Source organism: Cervus canadensis, chromosome 1, assembly GCF_019320065.1.
Source record: "Cervus canadensis isolate Bull #8, Minnesota chromosome 1, ASM1932006v1, whole genome shotgun sequence".
NCBI lineage: Eukaryota > Metazoa > Chordata > Mammalia > Artiodactyla > Cervidae > Cervus > Cervus canadensis.
In genome coordinates, this window is record NC_057386.1 from 76,870,165 (window position 1) to 76,891,653 (window position 21,489).

The following is a 21,489-nucleotide window of genomic DNA, read 5'->3' on the forward strand; positions in this document are numbered from 1 at the left end:
AAGAGATCTGTGAATACTTTTAATTTATAATTCCCTTCTTTGCTTAATCCATCTATAATGAGTTTATTACTATAGAAGCTCTCTTAAATAACCTCAACTTAACTGACTCAACACATTAACACCAGCTCTCTCCATTATCTCAGAAAACTGCAGTCACAGCTAGGCTATTCTGAAATGCCCATGTTCTTCTGCTCCCATAAGGTGAGCTATATGCTTACGGAGAGTTTTGTTTTCCCAAGCCTGTTTGAATTAGTTGCATTCATTATCATCATTGCAAAATTTAATTCAATATTACATAAACTTAAGAAATGAGAACAAAACAAAGAACTATAAGTTGAATGAATACTGTGGAAAGACTCAAAGATAAATTAGGTTGTTTTCTTTTTACCAATCTAGGTTTAAATAAGACAACCATAGAGGGAAAAGTCTAATAATATACATGATTCTACAATCAAGACTGCTTCACAAGCATCACGTTCTCACTCTGCCAAAACCAGAAGAAAAAGACCACATTTTATTAATGTGATTTAAGCAAGGAAAAAAAAAAAGTGAAACAGTCACCACTGAGGCCCATATCCCAGACCTCTCAACCAAAGACTGGCAAGTAAGTGCCCTACTGTGCGCTGGCTTCCCTGGTGGCTCAGCTGGTAAAGGATCTGCCTGCAGTGCGGGAGACCTGGGTTTGATCCCTGGGTTGGGAAGATCCCCTGGAGAAGGGAAAGGCTACCCACTCCAGTATTCTGGCCTGGAGAATTCCACGGCCTGTGTAATCCATGGGGTGGCAGAGTCGGACACCAATGAGCGACTTCATTTACAGGCTTAGACTGTGCTTTAACTGTTTAGTATGTTTAATCTGTTCCATCTTTGAAGTGTTGTGTTTTTTTTTTTTTTAATCTAGCCAACGTCTTGATGTCACTGCACTTAAAATAATCTAAATTAAGATTATAACACACTTTAACAAGCATTTTGAATACTGTATACATAGCTGAAAGAGTAAACTGACTTACTGGGACATTAAACAAACTCTTCTGACAGAATTTTTTTTCTACCAACTAAAAAGGATAAAGATTACTAAGGTAAAACTTAGTTTAGTTTAAAAACAAAAAAATCATTTCTGGATTTCACCATGAGGAGGGAATAGAGACAATATTGAAGAAATCACTACTGTACCAACTTTTCATACCTGCACTGATTTATTAAAAAGTACACACCAGAAAAAAAAGATAGAAAACAAATAGGTGGTAAATTATTCAGCTAAAGAGAGAAGACGATGAAAAGGAAATAAACAGAAAGCATTTAAACTTTAAGGGCTAGGAAGACTGTTAGCAGATTCACAAAGTGTGTACTATGTGCCTGTACTATGCAATTATCCAAATATTGAGCAAAGAAATCATAGTCAAAAAATAAAACAACCATTGTATTTTGCTTTACCTTTTCTTTATCTTTGTATAACGACCTCAAAGTATTGAAGACTGGTGGACAACCCTTACTGAAGTTCATCCTTAGGAACTTATCCAAACATTCTTTAAACTTCTCACCTTGGAAGAAAAAAATCTTGTTGACTTACATTTACCCAGATAATTCTAACACGGCATACCTTAAAATCTTAATATGCACACTCATATATTTAAAACCAAGGGCAGATATTGTATACCATAATATCATTTTCATTCCTTTGCAATTATTCTCACTTACCAGATAAAAAGTTTAATGGCAGTCTTCTTGGCACTAATCCCCTGGGGTATTTAGTCCAGGCCTCCTCATAAATTTTTAGTCGTTCTAACATATTAGCTGCAGACCAAAAAAAAATTTTTCCCTTATGTAATTGTACATTTTGCTAGAAAATTATAAATTTCTGAAAATATATAAAAATTACCATATTAAACAGAAAATTTGAACACGGGAAAAATCATTCATAATCTAACCACCTAAATATATCAACAATCATTTTGGAATAATTCCTTCTAAAATTTCCATATTTTAAACCTTTATTATATAAAATACATGATTTTCCTTATCCTGTTCTGCTTTAGGCGGCCTTTCAAAGTATGACTCCTCTACTTAGTTCTAAGAAAGGCTCGGTTATTATGTTTCCATAATGGCTTTTCTAATGTTCTCTTCAGCCTCTTCTCTAACGTCTCTCCTTCGATTTCTTTTGGAACTTTGATTTATTATCTATCCTCTATCTTGATTTTTTCATATTTCTTTTATATTTTCTTTTACTTTCAGGTGAGAACTTTCCTTGTTCAATCAATCTTCCACTTCACTAATTTTCCTCAGGTATGGCCTCTCATATTTAATCTATTGAAAATTTTAAGTCACATCAGTAAGTAGGTTTTGTCATTTCCCAGATTCCTATTAGGTCCTTTCTCATAACTGTTCACATTTCATCGCCTCTCTTCATCTTGGATTCTTCTGTGCTCTCTACTCTCCCTTTCGCTGGCACTAGTATTTCCATGCTAGTGTTACTACAGAGAATGACATTCTTTGTTACAAGGTTTCTCTCACATTTATCAATGTACCAGGAATAGTCACTATCAGTTGTGTAGGAAATTTTGCTCTAAATTGTATCATCCTGGATAAGGGCTCTCTGCCTTTTTGCAGACAGCATATTTCGGGGACTTGTCCTCACAAGTGGGTCCCATTCATGCGAAAGAATGGTTGGGGGAAGAGTCTCTGGACGAAGTTTATTTGTGTCCTTCTTCTCACATAGGAAAGAAACAGTGCTTCCCTTTCAGTCTGGTGACATTCACTTGCCCTGGCAGGTCACACTCTGTTTCCTTTAGGGAAACAGCTCCATTTCTATAAGTTACCATTTTCCTTTCATATTTCTGACACTGCTATTCATTTGTGAACTTTTAAAACTTGTTTCCAAAACTCTTTTTACAACTATTTCTATAAATTTGTAGAAGAGAGGTTTTAGAAAACACCTCGCCTGCCATATTAAATGGAAGTTCACAAATGTACTTTTGTATTCAGATTCTGAACCAATTCTTAACCAGTTTTGCTAGTCGGCATTTTCAATGAATTAACACAATGTATGTTAACAAAAGATGCAATTAAAGCTTAGAAAGTAAGTTTTAATCAGTGTTACCTGGCTTGAGTGCCTTTTCCAAGCCTTTGTAATAGGCCCAGTTTTCAGGATTTCTCTCTTGCAATCCTCTGTAAACATCAGCTGCATCTTCCAAACGACATAATTGTAACAGAAGTTCCCCTGATTTAAACAAAAAAAAAAAAAAATTGAATTAACTAAGTATGTTTAACTTTTCCTCAAACTTTCTCCTAAAACCTCTTCAATATTGGGAGGTGGGTTCTCAACTCCCTTCAATGAGACTATTTACAACATTACAGTATTGTCTCTCCTGTTTTTAAAAGTTCATGTGTAGAAATGTTATCCTCTTCATATCCTCAATTTATTCAGGTGTATGTCTAACTCCAGGCTACTTTCTCAAATTCACTGAACACAGTCACTAAGCCATCATCTACTCAATTATTCCTGACAACATACAGACAATTACAAAATCTAAATTGATGCCCAGTCCGTTACCCTAACCTTATGATGTCTTACCCAGCTATGAAATGATTCTGCTCTAGCAGCCCAAATCACGGCCACAATGTGTCTCTTCCAACTAGCGAGTTTACTCTCTTTTTCATCTACCAAATACATTTCCTGCTTTAAGCTTAATTGTCTTGACTTTCTTCCTGTCTCACCAATCCTACCCTTCAATCTCAAGAGAAAAACTATTCTGTTTCTGCAGGCCTTTCAGCAACCTTTAAGACGACACTGCTTGTCTTCCCTGGGCCAGTGTCATCCCTGACTGACATCAGCAGCCCCAAGTATCATCACTAATCTCAAAGCCTAGGCTCCCTGGTTTACCAGTCTTACGGTCTGTGTGACCCCGTCACTCACCTGCTGCACACCTTCTCATAAAAGCAGCTGCCAGATGGAGGCACTGGGGCACTGGTTTCACTAGAAACACATCAGCTCCAAACTCACATAAGCCTCAAGCACTGCTCAAGAATCCTTTTTCCTACCTTAATGGGCTCCCATTCACCAAAGGTGGTATTTTCAAGCCAAGACTGCACTCTTGCACCTTTTTTTACTATCAGATAATAAAAATGAGCACTTACTGAGTGTGAAAATGACTTTTCAAACGTTTCACAAGCATTAACTAATTCAATTCTCAAAGCTCCATGAGATAGGCTACCATTATTTGTGTCATTTTAAAACAAAGAAAGTAAGTAAATGTGTCAAGGGTCTTTCAGACAGTTAATTGTTACAGAGTCAGGATTTGGACCCAAGCAATTTGGCTAAAGTCACCCATATTCTTAATGTCTATCCTGAGTGGTTCTCACCAGGTGCATTTTTGTCATCCAGGAGACATTTAGCAATGCCAGAGGCATTTCCAGCGTCACAATAAGGGAAGCGGGTGCTATCGGAAGTAAGCTACCGATACTGCTAAATATTATGCAACATACAGGAGACTTCAATCTCCAACATCTTGGTCCCAAAATGTCAACAATACCAAAGTTAACAGTCTGCTCTACACTGACCAAAAGACTACTTTACTAAAAACAAAATAATATCCTGCAACCTTTCTCCCATAGGCCACACCCATCCATATTTCCTTCTCATAATCTTTACCCACCTTTTCCTTGTAGAAGGAACTGATGGTATAACAATTAACAATGAAATTTTCTGCCTAACTATGCCACTCACCCACTCCAGGAAATTCCTAAATTATCCTGACCACCTATCACTAACATCAATGCCTTTATTACTGGAATGCCCAATGATTGATGATTCTACTTTTAGTTCCCTTCTATTCTCTTTATATTCCCTGTCCCCACCACTTGACTCACCATAGATATTCAAAACATATTTTGTGGAATGAACTGATAGCTCTGTTTCCTATTTCACTGGGAAAATGAAAGCAAGAAGAACTCCCAAATTATCCACCACACTGACACACCTACTTGCCCATACACCCCACCATCTCTAATTACTGTGGATGAACTATTCATTTTGTTATCTAAGGCTAACCCTTCAATTTATCCACTAGATCACATCCCCTCTAGTGTATCAAATATTCCATCTCATTATCTGGTGAGTACAATAAATACGATCTGCAAAAATCTTTTGATTCTGCAACCCTTCCCCCCAGCACTACCCTGGATGTGCTTCCTATACAGCAAAACTACTTGTTTGAGTCATTTATGCATCCTATCCTCAATTCCTCTACTTAGATCTCATTGAAATCTACTTGACCTGTTTGGGGTTTTACTACCCTCCTTCCCAATGTTCAGAAAGTCCTTTTGGTAAGGTCACAGTAACTTCCAAATTGCTAAAATCCATAGGTCAATTCTGAGTCATAGCTCAATTCTGAGCTTGATCTGTCATTCTTCCTCACTAATTAAGTTATCAAAAGAGTAAAATAAAACAATGTACTTAAGAGTATTTTGAACAACGTCATGTATTTCCATAAAGAACCTGAGGCCCAATCTTGCCCCTCATCATATAGCTGGTTGGTAGACAATGAAGGAACTGAGACTAGTTTTTTAATCTTATCATCTTTCCAATTAGTCAGAAACCTCCTCCTTGATAACTAATAGACTGCTCAGGAATGATCAACTCATGTGAAAGAGGCTGTCTTGGATCTAGAGTTCACAAATGAGTTCCAGGTGCCTTGGACTTGCATTTTTTTCCTTGCCAGTAGCATTATTCTCTGCTGAAAAGTTCATCAGGAGAACAATGGCTATATCCACTCTGCACACAGACATCACACTTCTCTAGTGTTCGACTTCAAAGAGAGTCAGAGAAATTTGAAACCAACAAACTTCAGCTGCCTGGTCTAACGACAGCAAAGCAACATTTCAGATGGCAAGTCTTAGAAAGTACTCAATTACTTGTTGTTTTTGTTTTCCATAATCAGTTCCTAAAACTGATTTAAGAACTGTAGTTTTTAAAACTACAAAGACTCCTTTTTCACAGCCCTCTAATAAATGGTAACACTGGAGATCTTTATTTAAGGATCTACCCATCCTCCTATCATAATCCACACATACAAACCTGAGTTTCTAGTTCATGTTTTCTGTATTCAGAAAGATATTCGGGTAAACCATAAAGAAGCCTAGGAATGTCCCATAAGCATCTTTAGTGAAGTCTGATTTATCAATATATATTACCGACAATAAAGAAGTCTGTTCTACACATTCAATTTTGCTAATAAGCAGTTTCTAAGAAACTTAATCCTGTCTTTTAAAATTGAGCAACTGCCTCCTGTATTTTAATCAAACTGTAATATTTTCAGATCAGATACTTAAATAAACAATACTGCACTGAGTCACTTCATTCAACAATTTATTGTTCACCATTATTTTTTCCTATAACAACTACTGTTTAAATGTTTATTTTTTAAAAAAATGTTTATTTTCCTACATTACAAATTATCTGAAGTGCATGAGTAAGAAATAGATTTTGTCATCAAACAGCTGTATTATATGCAACGATTTTTCAGTCTTATTCTTTGTCATAGTTAAACATCAGAAAAAATTACACTCTTAAAAAAAAAAATACCTTTGGTTTCTTCTACAGCAAGTTTATCACAAATCTGCTTTTCATAGGTACAAAGATGTTCCAGAGCTTCTCTATAGAGACCTGCTTCCCGAAGAACTTGATTCTGATATAAAAGGAGTTCACTATATTCATAATCCACTTTATCAGGGGATGTCTACATATGAATACAAGGAATACTAACAGTGAGAATTTTATTTTCATATTAAAAAATTTTTCACACACTTAAATACATACAAGAAGTCAAAGGATAATAAACGATTGATAAAACTCATTTTTAAAAATTCCTAAATATCTCTCTAGGAAGCAACTAAAACTGACAATATTAACTTAAAACCCACTGAATAAAATAAGAATCCATAAGTCCTTACATATAATAAGTAAATAGGGGAGAAAGGAAAGCTTACTAAAAGTAGAATGTCAAATAAATCTAGAAGGAATAAGACAGAAAAATCACCAGTTTGCAACTATCATAGGAACAGCTTATCCAGGCACGAATCATAATCAATGAATTTTGCTAAAACTAGTGGTAAAAGTCTGATGAGGAAGAGACTACTCATAAAGCCTCACATTATTTATTAAATACAAAGAGAAAAAAAATAACTGGTTTATAGTGAAGAAACCTGACATCACCACCTTAAGCAAGAAATCAAACGGATGAGACAGCACATGGCTTTTCATGTGGTAAACTGAGAGGGGCGCAACACCACTCCTGCAGTCTCCTGCAAAAATGCGTAAGAGCATCTAACACTGAGGAAACATCAAAGAAGTCCAAACTGATGAAGATTCTACAGAAGCACCGCCACGACTCTTCAAAAACACAATGTCATGAAATAAAAGAAAGCCTTCGAAACTTCCAGATTAAAAGAGACTATAGAAAAATGATAATTAAATGTAAGGTATGATTCTAAATTGAATCATGGAAATGAGGAAAACAAAAAAATCCTAGAAAGGATATAAATAGGCCAGTTAGTAAATATTGAATATCAGTTGTGGATTAGATAGTAACAGTCTATCAATGTTAAATTTCCTAATTTCTTGATAATTTATACAATACTATCTATAGAGTTGAGAACTATAGAGTTATTCTTAGGAAATACCACACAAAAGCATTTTAGGAGTAAAAGAGCATGGTGTCTACAATTACTCTTGAATGTTTTAGGAAAAAATAGCTAAGTACATATAGACTATAAACTAAATGTATCAAATATTAACAATTAGTTAATGTGAGTGAACTTCTATTATGTTCTTCACACTACTCTCACAACTGTTCTGTAAATTTGAAACTATTTCAAATAAAAAGATAGTAAATCTAAATACACTTCTTTGTTTTAGTTATACTAAGAATCAGACCTAGTTTACTAGGTCTAACTTCTGGTTGTTACCTGCTGTGTTTTCCTAAATTCTTCTAAAATCTTTGCCGCCATTTCATAATCTTCTAATAAATGGTAAGCAATAGCATAACCAATCCATGATGCTCTCTGTGCAGGTCGAAGTTGAAGTAACTGATACCTCGTTTCCTTTAAGGGAAAAAAGAACACTTTTTCTTAGGTTTACAAAAAAAGTAAATGCTCCTTAAAGATCATATTAACTTACAACAGTAACGCAATGATGGAAATAATAATAAAAAATAGTTGTAAACATCCATATTGTGCAGCTTTATGGAAGCATAAAAATATTTAAGAAGCACAATGAAGCTTCCAAGATAATCTTAGAAATAATTTTTTTAAAAGTTAAGACATAAGACATGGTACCCTTTATTACTTACTCACCTACTTTCTCTGAGAAGAAAGAAGGGAAAAGATAGTGCAAAGGTAAAAAATTTTTTAAATGCAGTGCCCAACTACTGAGTTAAGATCTACAGGAAGCAACTCAGTAGGTACTTCATGGAAGAAAAAAAAAGAGGAACTAAATAAATCTGATTTAATAGACTGAGTTTTAAGGGTTAAAATATAGCTATAGTGGTGATCATTTTGTAATGTATAAAAATATCAAAACACTATGTTGTGCACCAAGAACTAATATGGGCAGTTAAACTTCAAAAAAAAGCCAAATAACCAATTAACGAAACTCACAGAAAAAGAAATCAGATTTGTGGCTACCAGAGGTGCGAAGGGGGTAGGATGGGGTACTGCATGAAGGTGGTAAAAAGGTACACACATCCAATGCCAAGATAAAATTAAGTTCTAGGGATGTAGTGTACAAAATGATTATATAATTAACATTTCTGTAGGCTATATGTAAAAACTGCTATGAGAGTAAACCTTAGGAGTTCTCATCATCAGGAAAAAATATATTTTTTTTCTTTTTGCATTATTTTATACCTATATAACATGATGCATGTTCACTAAGCTTGTGGTAACATTTAATGATGTAAATCAAATCATTGTGATGTACACCTAAAATGTATGCAATACTGCACATTAATTGTATTTGAGTAAAACTGAAAGGAAAAAAATCTCCCCTCACCAATGTAGCTACAAAAACAGAATGTTAGCCTCTATGTAGGTAAAAAGAACAAACGTGTGTGTGTGTGTGTGTGTTAATTTTTCACTAAATTAACTCAATCTTGTACAGTAATCCAACTCTGCTTCACAGTAAAGTAACTTTTAAATCTGCTTAGTCCAGTTACAAACACAACCACTATTGGAGGAAGGAGGCAAATTCAATTAATATTTTTTAATGGAAAATTTTGTTATCAAAAAGTACTCAAAAAAGTTTTAAATACGTTAACAGTATTTCCTCATTAGAATAAAAAAAATTCTCTACTTACCCTGTAACCCTCAAGATCTCGCATTTGAATCTGTAATAAAGAAAGGTCCCTTAAGATTTGAAGATTGTCTTTATCCCATTTTAGCGCATTTCTGTAACACTTAATGGCTTCATCATATTTCTTGTCTGACCTCTGGAGAAGGCCATAAACATGCCAACCTAAAGGATTTAGTTAAGGATACAACCTACAAGTCAAGAAATAATATTCCAATAATATTCTCCAGGAAACTCAGAAAGTTACAGCTGTTTATAAAATTACAAGCTTAAAAAAGAGAAAATATAAAGATAGTAGTAATTTGATACAACAAAAACAATACAGCTTCTCAAGACAAAGAAAACAGGTCTAGCCTGCCTTACTTTAAATAAGTTAATTTAATCTTACTATGTTTCCTTAATTATAAAATGTAAATAAAGAGAGAGTCCATACAGCAAAGCATAGCAGTTTGGTGACAAAACAGAATAACATGTATAAAGTGCTCAGTGGCTGACCCAAAATAAATGGCTCAATAGATATTAAGAACTATCTATTTTTGAAAGAGAACAGGTATTCATGACATAGCATGACATACATTAAAATTTCCTAAGTCTAGTAAGGAATACAGGTAAGTAAAATTACAGTAGGTCATACAACTGTACTACAAAGGGGGAAAATATGTACATAATCCCACTCTCCTAATACAGGTCTTTTTTCACTTTAGATTTTGATTATTGCAAATCACCCAACCTCCTGCAGTCTCTCTGCTTTCACTCTCACTTGCCAGAGTAACCTATCTAAAATACACACAGTCAAAAGAAAAAGTCTACTTCCCTTTGCAGAAACTTAATATTTCTCTCAGATCAGGTTTAAACTTCTCAATCTGACAGCTTTTACAGCAAGAACCCTTAACAGAGTCAGTAAATGCAGAATGTTGAGGGTGACATGTATAACTAAAAATACACATATAACGTTATAAATTTTATTTGAAAAATGATCTTTGCTTTTATAATACAAATCTCGGTTGGAATGTGGCTTTAAAAGCCTGAGATATACTACCCTTCAAAATCTGGCCCCCATAACCTATTTTCTCCTTTAGCCCACCCCAACTTCAACAACAATACCCTATTGTTTGAGGACTTGTTCAACTCTCTTGAGCATTGAGATGCCTTTTCACCCGTCTAATCTTCACCAGTGGCTCAGTGGTAAAGAATCTGCCTGCCAATGCAGGAGACACGGGAGATGTGGAAAGATGCCCAAGAGGAAGAAATGGCAACCCACTCCAGTATTCTTGCCTGGCAAATCCCACGGACAGCAAAGCCTAGTGGGCTACAGGCCACAGGGTCGCAAAGAGTTGGACACGACTGAACACACAAGCACACACGAATCACCACCTTCTAAAAATCCATCCTCAGAATGTTTAACACTGCTAACAATTTAAAGAAATTTATGTTCATCAAGAGGAACAGAATTATATAAAACATGGTAAGTCAATAGAGAACACTACAGCAATATTAAAAATGATGAAAAGATACCTACAACAGCCTTATTAATTAACCCTTTGCTTACCTTTACTTTCTGGTTATTCCTAACTCACTTCTGCCTTACTGGATTAGCGACAATTTTTGAACAAGCTTGAACATTTTATGTAATACTTAGAAGTGTTAAGCTTCTATCAAATATCTTCCTGCACTAGGCTGTAAGATCCTTGAGAGCAAAATCCATTCCTTTTCTTACTTTATATTATTCCAGGGGTTGGTAAACACTTGAAAATTTGTTGTTTCAGCACTTAAAACTGTTAGCCAACAAAACAGGTAAAGAAATATTTGTTTAAAACTATTTACAAAATAGCAACCCACAATTTTGTCTCTATCTTCCCTTAGACATTTGTACTTGTTCTGACTCTCACACTTCCCTTAATGAAGTAAAATTTATCTCATACAGTACTTAGCATTATCAGGGACTATGTTAAGCATCATTAAATCTTTACAAGACCACAGTGAAGTGGGTATGATTATTTTCATTTTACACATGAGGAAACTATGCCCTAAGATCACAGTTAAAAAGCCAAGTTGAGATTCAAGCCTAAGTGAAGCATACTCCAAACCCTGGGCTTAATAAGTACATTATACTTGACTTCTAACATGCCTTATCATATATCCTTCTCTAAATTCATGCTATGATGAAATTGGCAGGGTGCCTCTTTTTTGAGTGTGGGAAGAGCTTTCATAGATATTAAAATAGGCAAATCCCGTTTATCTGTAAATAGATATAATATTAGGCCATGGTAGGTATACAAAAATGTTTCCTGAATGAAAGCAACTGATGATACTCTACTGAAGAAAGAACCATCTCTTCTTGAGTTACACAGTAAGAGAGATCTAACACTTCTGACTCTCAAATTGCTGCCTAAACTCAAGCCATCCCAATTCAACCGTTAAATATATCTCAAAAAGGATACACACATGACTCTTCAAGTCATTTCTCAAACCTCTACGAACCAATTCATAAGCTTCTTCCTTTTTCCCCAAACAGTTCAATGTTAATCCTTTCATAGCCAGAGTTTCTATTTAAAAAAAAAAAAGAAAGAAGAAACTTAAAGATAACCACCAACAACAAAAAAGGTACTGTAATCTCAAAAACAAATGCTACATTATTTTAAGTATTTAAAACTTCAAGATTATTGAGAAAATGTCCAGGCTTTTACAGAATTAAAATAATTTTTTAAACTGACAAATGAAGTAACTACACATTTCTATAATATAGGCCTCCCTAGAATTGTTTTTTATATAAAAAGATACAAAAATGCATGAATATCTGGTAATGTATATGGTAACAAGACAAAATTATTTTCCATGGGATGACCTAATTGAAACATTCCTTTGAAGTATGGGAAAGTTAAATCCTGTAACAGACTCTGTGAACCCAAGTTACACAGAAATTAAATTCACTGTTAAATGATTAAAATATATGCATCAATTATCTACATTTCTGATTTTTGCCATTTTAAAACGATTCTTTGGGATCACTATTAAAAATACAAACTAAAGATGTCAGACATCCATCATTCACAATCGATAGAGTTGAGGAAAATACTAATTTTTAGAAAGGGAAAAACAATACTAATTTTACAATGTATATTTTATGAAGCACAAATGAGTATAAAATATTCATCATGGTTAATCTGCCTAACTTTTAGGACTACAAATTAAAATGTACAGAAAAATTAATTAGGGATAAAAGATAAGAATTAAAGATAGAAAGGAAGAATCAATATTTATAGTAAAATAGAGATAAAGAAATGGGAAAAAAAAAAAGGAAAGAAAAAAGTATGTACTAATCATCATAAATCTGTATAAATTCAAGGAAAAAAGAAGCAAACAAACAAAGTATATTTGGCAATTAGCCAAATTAGCAAGGTACCGTAGAAAGTAACACTTTGTTGTTAAACAGATAAAAATCTATTCTTAAAAAAAAAAAAATCTGTTCTTGTAAGAAACTCCTTTAAGTGTTTTAATGAAAATGTAGGTTGTAAGTTTAGAATAAATCTTAACTTACTGCTGTTAAAACTATTGCAATTAAATTATGACACTTCATATGCAACCTGATTTCAGATGTGTTCAAATATGCGGGGAAAGTGCACTTTAGAAACAATGAAAGCTGGTTCTACGCTGTACTCAAACTCTGATGTCTATACCACTAAAAGCTACATTACTGTTATGCATTCTTTTGGAAAGAATATAAAACAACCTAATATCCAACTGGCTAGCAAAATTATGTATATATATAGATATAGGCCATGCGGCATGGCACACAGGATCTCAGTTTCCTGATAAGGGACTGAACCTGTGCCCCCTGCAATGAAAGCAGAGTCAACCACTGGATGTTCAGGAAGTCCCAAGCAAAACCGTTTTTTAAGAAGGAAATGGAGAAAGAAAATTTTACATACTCAATACCCACTGCTTTCTGTCTTTAAACAATGTTGTTATTATAATGAAAGTATGCAAGAGTAAAGAAAGCTAACAGAGAATTATTACTCTCTCTCTTCAATACTAAGAAAACATTATCAACTTAACAAAGAACCATGTTTCCTAACTGTACAAATCAGACCTATAAAAGTTTACTGTTTCTTTGTCTCTTCAATAGTTTGGCTACAAGCTCTGCCTTTGCCCTACAAACTTCTCACTGTCCAATCTTCTACCCTCACACAGGCTAAAGCTACATAAACTTTCAAAATATGTATAAATCATGTCTTAAAACATGACTGTCTTCAAAAGCTAAGATACAATGCCCTAAATAAGAAGATGCTGGTTCATGAGCAAAGGCCCAAATGGACACTTTCTGAATAAATTTATTGTAAGGAATAAAATTTCTTCAGCTCAATCAAAGTTGTCAAGCAAAATTTTCTTGTAACCATTTTAAATAAACTTACTTATTAAACTTAAATTAGTATATTTGTTTTACTAGGTTCTTTTGCCTTTCCTATGGTGCTAATATTCAAAGCAGGAATAAATCAGAACTCAAGTAGATCGTGTTATCACTTTCTCAACAATAAACTCAAACTATTAGTATTAAATATCTTCCCACAGGCATAAGGATAAGGTCCATTCTCTCTGGAAAATAGTCTTGGCAGCTGGGAGTAACAAAACCCAAATAAGTGAAATCAGACAAGTAAGCAGAACCTTACCTACTTATGCTTACATGCAAGTGTACTACATTTATACTTACCTCCATGCTCAGCAAATTTGGGATTAGAGAGGATTTGTTTACAGAATTTCAATCCATTTCTGTACTGTTTATGTTCATAACACCTCTGTCAAAATAAAAGAGAAAAATTTAAGTTTAGTAAAAAAATGTAAACAACTTTAAATTTGGTGCTAAACTTTTGATTCTGTTAAACAGAACAAAATGATGTCATGTTACTTCTATATTCTAAATTTCACAAAAATGCCAATTACACACACACACACACACACACGGAACTCCCTGGTGGCCTAGTAATTTGGATTTGGCACTTTCACTGCAGTAGCCTGGGTTTAATCCCTGGTTGGGAAACTGAGATCCTACAAGTCACATTCCACATTCAAAATTAAAAAAAAAAAAAAAAAAAAGCCATACTGAGCAACCAACATTTTTTTAAAAAATATAGACAGTTCAAATACAGAAAGTAAAAGTTAGACAAAGGGACAGAACACACATTAGAAAAAATAAGACAAGCATTAGCGGACTTCAAAAGGTCCAACAAGTGTTAATATAATGTGAAAATTGGGGGGAGAGGTGTAGAAATTATATTTTAAAATAACATTTTCTTTTTAACTGAAGGAAAAAAGTCTCTGAAGTCACAAGAGACAAACAAGTGCATGCAAATTAAAGAAGGGGGAAAAAGACACACACGTCATAATGAAAATTCAAAGCCAAGAAATAAAGGTCCTTAAAAACTTCCAGAGAGAAAAAAAATAAGTCACATAAAAAGAATATGTAATCAGAATAGCACTGAAGGTTTATTCTAAAGTAAAAATGGTATACTGTTGAAAGTTATAAAATATCTACACATAGTCTTCAAAATTCAGAATTCCTTACCCAGCTGAATTGTCGATCAAGTATGTAAGTAAAATGACATTTGAAGGCTTCTCAGAAAGTTAAAATTTTACCTTTGCACTCTTCCTTAGGAAGTTATTAAAAGTAATCAAAACAAAACAAAAAGATAATGTGGGACTTAGTAAATAAATAATCTAATGTAGAACCACCACTCAAAAATGATACAGGATGCCAGAGGCCACCATGGAATAGGTTTCTAGCAAGGTCAAAAATGGAACCTGTGTACTTCATAATATGGAAAATATTATTTATAAGCACATGACAGAATACAGGTACATTTGGGGAAAGTGACCAATGAGTCTATAGAAAACCAACTGAATAAGTAAGATAGATTTTAACTCCAGGAGAAATAAAGGCTTATATAAGAAATTATGGTCTCAGTGTAATATTTGGCTCAATAATAAATAATACACATATAATTACAGAAATGTAATATTTAGTTCTGGTTTATCAAAATACTGTGATATAAGTACAATGACTGAGGAAAAGACGAGTGAGCAAATGTGGTAATGAAGTTCCAAGTTCTCCTTTTCTATAAATGTATCAACATGGGCTTTCATAACAGTAATTTTTAAAGCACTGTATTCACTACAGAAAATCTCTGCACCTTAAAGATATGATAATTTATGTCAGAATTTACTGTCCTAAGTTTAAACAAATTTTACTCTTAATTTTTGAAACAATACACTCAAAATCTGGCTGAGATAGTTAATGCAAATGATAATAATCACAAGAAAAGAATGTGTAGAAACAAAAATGTAAAATTTTACATTCAGCACCAAGAAATCAACTGGCTAAAGCTCAATGCAAAAGCTACCACAGAGCTGTTCCACAGTCACTATGTACTCACCATCTCTATTTTATTGTTCACATCTCAAACCTAATATACAGTCCAAAACACAACTCATTTCCACCCCTCAGAATTCACCACGTCTTTACCATCTCAAGAGATGCATTTCCTTCAACTCAACCTCATTCAGATGACAAAACAGGAAACCTAATTATCCTCTGTGCTTTCATCCCTGACACTTCCATCCTCTAATAGATTCATCAGTCCTAGTTTCTCTGCAATAGCTTCCTAACTCTCTGCTTCTCCCACAATCAACAGGCAAAATGATCTGAGGGATACAAGGGAGGGGAGGGCAGAAGCAGTAACTTAACCATATACAGCCAAAAAAACAGAAGACTAAGCAACTAAATTTAGTGTTCCTATTTACTCAGCAGAAAGCCTAAAACAATGTTTTTCTTATAATAATAGTAAAAGTCATTAAAGGAAGCTAATTAAAAGCGACACTCATGACTTGTCACTGTTTTCCAGGAACTACACATCAAGGGCTTCCCTGGTGGCTCAGTGGTCAAGAATCCTCCTGTCAATGCAGGAGACAAGGGTTCCATTCCTGGGTCAGGAAGGTCCCCTGAAGAAGAAAAGGGCAACCTACTCCAGTATTCTTACCTGAGAAATCCCATGGTCAGAGGAGGCTTGTGGGCTAACAGCCCATGGGGTCACAAAGAGTTGGAAAAGACATAGCGACTAAACAACAAGAACATACATACAAAGAACAATTTAAGTACACTGTTCTTAAAGGCTTCAATTAGCTTTCTACAATTTTATTTCTGTAAAAATGTAGTAAGAGAACTTCCACTTTTGGCCATTGTGAAGTAAACAACAAAATGAGACAAAACGTATAAAATAACTGTTGTCAGACCCTGGACAACAGGCAGCATGGGCTGTGAACCATTGAGGCGGGGGAGGGACATGACACACTTGGTAATGTCACTGCTTTACAGATCACAGCACAGGAAGACGGATCTGAAACAGAGCTCGTGACAGTCCAGAGATGAAGAGACAAAAACTGAAGTTTAGGGAGGCTGAGGTGTTCTGTGAGACAGAGTACTGAAAATGATGGAACTATTCAGAAAAAAGACGTCCAAAAATCTGCATGGGGTCCTTCATGCATCTGTTGCCGGAAATTACAAACCAAGTTAGGGGCAAAATACCTAGAGAAGTACTGGAGGTCTTAACAGTTGAGGCCCTCTCTGAGTCAGTCCCAGTTGAGAGCTCTCTGCACCACATATAGAAATTTTATTAATGTTAAGTATTATTAAAGCCAAGAGCTGTCATCTTCTAACAGATCTTCCAATCAACAAATGCAACTTTTACCTCATCTTTTGCTTCTTTGCTTACTCAGTGCGTGTATGAGTGCATGCGTACCTGCGTGCTAAGTCAATTTGGTCATGTCTGATTCTGTGCAACCCTATGGACTATAGCCTGCCAGGCTCCTCTGTCCATGGGATTTCCCAGGTCAGAATACTGGAGTGAGTAGCCATACTGGAAGATCCAGGGGATCTTCCCGACCCAGGGACTGAACCTGTGTCTCCTGCACTGCAGGCCGACTGAGTCGCCAGGGAAGCCAAAAAGGCAATAAAAATGCCAAAAATAAGGTGACAAAAATGAACACACATAAAACAATTAACCAACTGGAAAATTCCCTCAAATAACTGAGTCTGTCAAATGAAAATTAAAAACCAAAGTTTATTTGAATATGAGATGCTATAGTACTTAGCTTTTTATTTTATCACACTTCAGAACAGTAATTATGTTTCAGTTCCTAATGATTATGTTCCTAATTAATGAAATTTGGTAGTCTTCCATATTGAAATTATACTAACCCAATTATCTTCTGTCAATGTGACCTGTAAAAATAATTAAAGATGGCATACCCTTCAGTGTGCATTTAAGGGAACAGACTTCAATCTATTTTTTTCTAAAAAGCACTACTCCTACAACAGGTCATTCATTACAAATGAGAGTAGCAGTCTCACAGTTTACTGGAAAAAGTAACAACAGATATTCAACTTACTTTATCCCAGAAATATTCCTAAAAAACTCTGCTTTTGCCCAAGGATAAACTCTAATGGCATACAGGGTTTACAAGAAAAATAGAAAGAGTGCATCATATTTCATTCAATGATTTCTTTCCTCTAAACATAAGGCCAGATATATGCATAATTCAGCTTTAATATAAGTGCCTGTCTAATCAAAATCCAATCTTATAAAAGCAGTCTTAAAATATAATAGTATAATTATAAGGTGTCCTTTTCTGAACCATTTAAAAGATGTAAATGAAAAAAAAAATAGCAATTTGCTTGTTTTTGCAACTCCCATGTAACACTATCACTAAAGTTCATTCTACAGAACCATGGAAATAAATTTACCACAATAAGATTCTTTCTTTTTTTAAACCATAAGATTTTTAATATTGTTTTAACCAAACTTGTAGACTTAAATTTTTTAGAGAATTTATTTAGGGAAAAAGAGACTGAAAATACTACACAGCATATTGTGAGCAAAGATTTCACATCAGTTCAGTTAAAACAAGCTTTCTAAAATGACATAGCGGGCAGATGTATTAAGTCTTCACAGTAAAATCATCAAACTAAATAAAAATACATGTACAAAAAAAAAAATACATGTCCACAATCCTGTCTCTGAAATTCTTGTATATGGAGAGTTCTTGAAATTTCAGAATTATGAATAAGGGTCTCCCTTAGCATGCAATGAATGCCACAGTATTCTATTCTTCACTTGGCTTCTATTAATTCAAAATTAAACATAGTAGTATCAAAATATTAGAACACTACTGTAGACTGTTAGTTTTCCTTAGCAACTAAATTTTAAAATATCAACACTGCTACAGAAACAGTAAAGCGAAACAGGACATAATTAAAACAGAATGAACTGTTCAAATCCCACGTGCTAAATGTTGGCAACATACCCTGAGACTCCTGCTTCTAAATGTATAGGAATAACTGATACAGCTAGCTGATGCTCCTGCCAAGCATGAAACTGGTTAAGTAAATAAATAACTATTTTCAGCCAGTGAACAAGGGCCAACACAGGATTGTGCACTTTCAGAAGGGAAACAAGGTAAATCTCAAGAAAGTATTTTTTTTTTTTTTTTTTTTTTGCCTAGAGGCATTTTCCAGACTGTAAAATAGAGAGGAAGAACAAAAACAGAACATGGCAGTCTTACTGATCTAACTGGTATCGGAGTTAGAAACTGCCTGAAAAGATGAAATTTACAGAGCAAGGTATCATCAAAAAGAACTGTACAGATATGAAGTTTTAGAAATTTGCACCAGAGTCTTGGTCAAATATTAAATTGGTCAGGTACACTGCAGAATTCTACTCAAGTTGGCAAAGACTAACTACCAAGTAGCATGAACTAAATAGCTACTGATGCTTATATATGGCTGGAAGACATCTGAGTGCCAAACAGGTTTCATTAAATACTCAAAACCTTAGGAATAAGGATAATCTAGGCTCATTTTTATTAAAGCTTAAAAATAAGAACAAGCTGATGCACAAGCAAATTAACCACTTGCCAAAACAAAACTTTATTACAAAAGAACAAGATTCAGACACTTAATATTCTAGTGTCCATAATATACATTATGAAAAAACAGGAATCATTAGAAAAGTGAAGAAACAGGAAATTGTGACCCTGACCTACAGAAAAAAAAAAAAAATCAATCAACAGAAACAGATTCAGAAATAATGGCAGAAGTAGCAGGCAGACTTTAAAAGTTACCGTTATGTATTATTAAAAGATTGAAAGGAAAATCATGAACATAATCAGAAAACAAACAGGAAATCTCAATAGAGAAATGGAATTATTAAGGAATGGAAATTGTACAATAGAAAAATACAGCATTGAAAATGAAAAGTTAATGATATGGGCTTAAAATACTAAACACTGCAGTGAGCCTGAAACAGGTGCAGTGAACAAAACCCTGACGGAGCACGTCAGTGGCTGCGTGAACTTGGAAACATACAACAAACAATCCAAGGTGGGAGATGAGAACAAAATGAGGGAGAGGACACGGAGCTCCTACCTACGGCACAACGTCAAGTGGGCAAATAGCCTAACACATACATGTAATAGGAGTCAGAGAAGAGGACAGAAAAACTAGAGTGGGAAAAATATCAAAAATTGCAAATTTGATGAAAACTCTAAACCCACAAATCCAAGAATCTCAACAAACTCCAACCAGGATGAATTAAAAGAAAAGAAAAGAACAAAAAAAAAAAAAACAAAAAAAAAAAAAAAAAAAAAGAGGCACATCACAATCCTAATGCTAAAAAATAAGGACAAAAGAGAAAATTATGAAAGTAGTCAGGGAAAAAACCTGTATTCTAAAAGATCTTCAATTATCATCTCAGCTTCTACCTTAAGAAATTAGAAACATTAAGAGCAAATTAAACTCAAAGTAAGCAGAAAAAACAAGTAAAAAGAACAGAATGAATGAAACAGGAAAAAAGAAAAAGAAAATCAGTGAAATCAAATGCTGGTTCTTTGAGAAGATCAATAAAATTGATAAACTTCTAGCCAAATATGGGCATGATCACAGAAGTATGCAGCAGAGCAAAATAAGAAGAACCCCAGTTTTCCAGTCAGAGGGTGAGACAAAGAGTCAAGGAAACAAAATATCAGAAACATCACAAAGGAGGAGGAACTGGGGAAAGCAATCTCATAAAGATGTTTATGAATTCCAGGGTTCATTAAACATGCATGGATCTGATCACAACACACAAGACTTTGAGAACTGAACAAATAGCTACATCATGCAGGCCTCAGACCAGCTACTGGATGGCACACAAGCAGGACAGAGCCACACAGTCTACAAAGATTTTAAAAACTGAACTGATGTAAGAACTACAGTCCACGGACATAGTTGGGGCTTACAGCCTGAATCTAACCAGATTTGCTGAAACAAAATTAACATTCCCCAAAGGATTTAAAACAAGACCCAAGGTCTGATACTAATATTCAGAACATCCAGGAAAAAATCCAACATTATGTGGCATTTGAAGAAACAGGAAAATCTCAACTTGCATAGGGGGGAAAAAAAATCAACCACACATATACAGAGACTTCTATTCAAGACTTTAAATTAGCTATTATGAAAATGTTGGAAGAAGTTAACTTCACGTGAACCCTTTGCAACATCTTAGAGGAGATAAGGACAGAACTCACTGTATGGACCCAATACTAGAATGGAGATAACAATGGAAAGAATCATTGTAGGGGAAAAATAGACCAATAAAATGTATCTAATCTGGATAACAGAAAAAAGTTTTAAAAACTGGTAGTGATTTAGTTGCTCAGTTGTGTTCAACTCTTGCGCCCCCATGGACTATAGCCCACCAGGTTCCTCTGTCCATGGAATGTCTCAGGTAAGAATACAGGGAGTGGGTTGCCCTGCCCTTCCTTCTCCAGGAGATCGTCCCAACTCAGGGATCCATACCTGCTTCTCCTGGATTGCAAGTAGTCTCCTGCACTGCAAGCAGATTCTTTACCACTGAGCCACCAGGAAAGAGCAGAACCTGATTGCCAAGAATCCCAGAGGGAAACCCTCTAGGTGTCCCGGCACTGTCCATCAGCACCTTGGCTCCGCTGAGGCACTGATATCAATAGATCAGAGCATCTGAAAGTCACAACTTAAAGATTTTTTTGTCATAATATGGAAACGAAAGGAGTATGTCAAGGCTGGGAAAGGAGTACGTCAA

At 34.7% G+C, this 21,489-nt stretch overlaps 1 protein-coding gene across 2 annotated transcripts in view; it reads right to left on the bottom strand.

Moving 5' to 3' along the window:
* The window catches only part of NAA15 (N-alpha-acetyltransferase 15, NatA auxiliary subunit), a 75,087-nt gene that overhangs the window by 36,365 nt on the left and 17,233 nt on the right, over nucleotides 1–21,489 (bottom strand). For both annotated transcript variants that reach the window (XM_043486069.1, XM_043486078.1), the window contains exons 2-9: nucleotides 14,049–14,133; nucleotides 11,782–11,886; nucleotides 9,348–9,505; nucleotides 7,960–8,094; nucleotides 6,578–6,731; nucleotides 3,095–3,214; nucleotides 1,696–1,791; nucleotides 1,432–1,538 (exon numbers count right to left, since the gene is read on the bottom strand). In XM_043486069.1, the coding sequence (XP_043342004.1) occupies nucleotides 1,432–1,538; nucleotides 1,696–1,791; nucleotides 3,095–3,214; nucleotides 6,578–6,731; nucleotides 7,960–8,094; nucleotides 9,348–9,505; nucleotides 11,782–11,886; nucleotides 14,049–14,133 (960 nt within the window). The remainder of the gene's footprint in view (nucleotides 1–1,431; nucleotides 1,539–1,695; nucleotides 1,792–3,094; nucleotides 3,215–6,577; nucleotides 6,732–7,959; nucleotides 8,095–9,347; nucleotides 9,506–11,781; nucleotides 11,887–14,048; nucleotides 14,134–21,489) is intronic.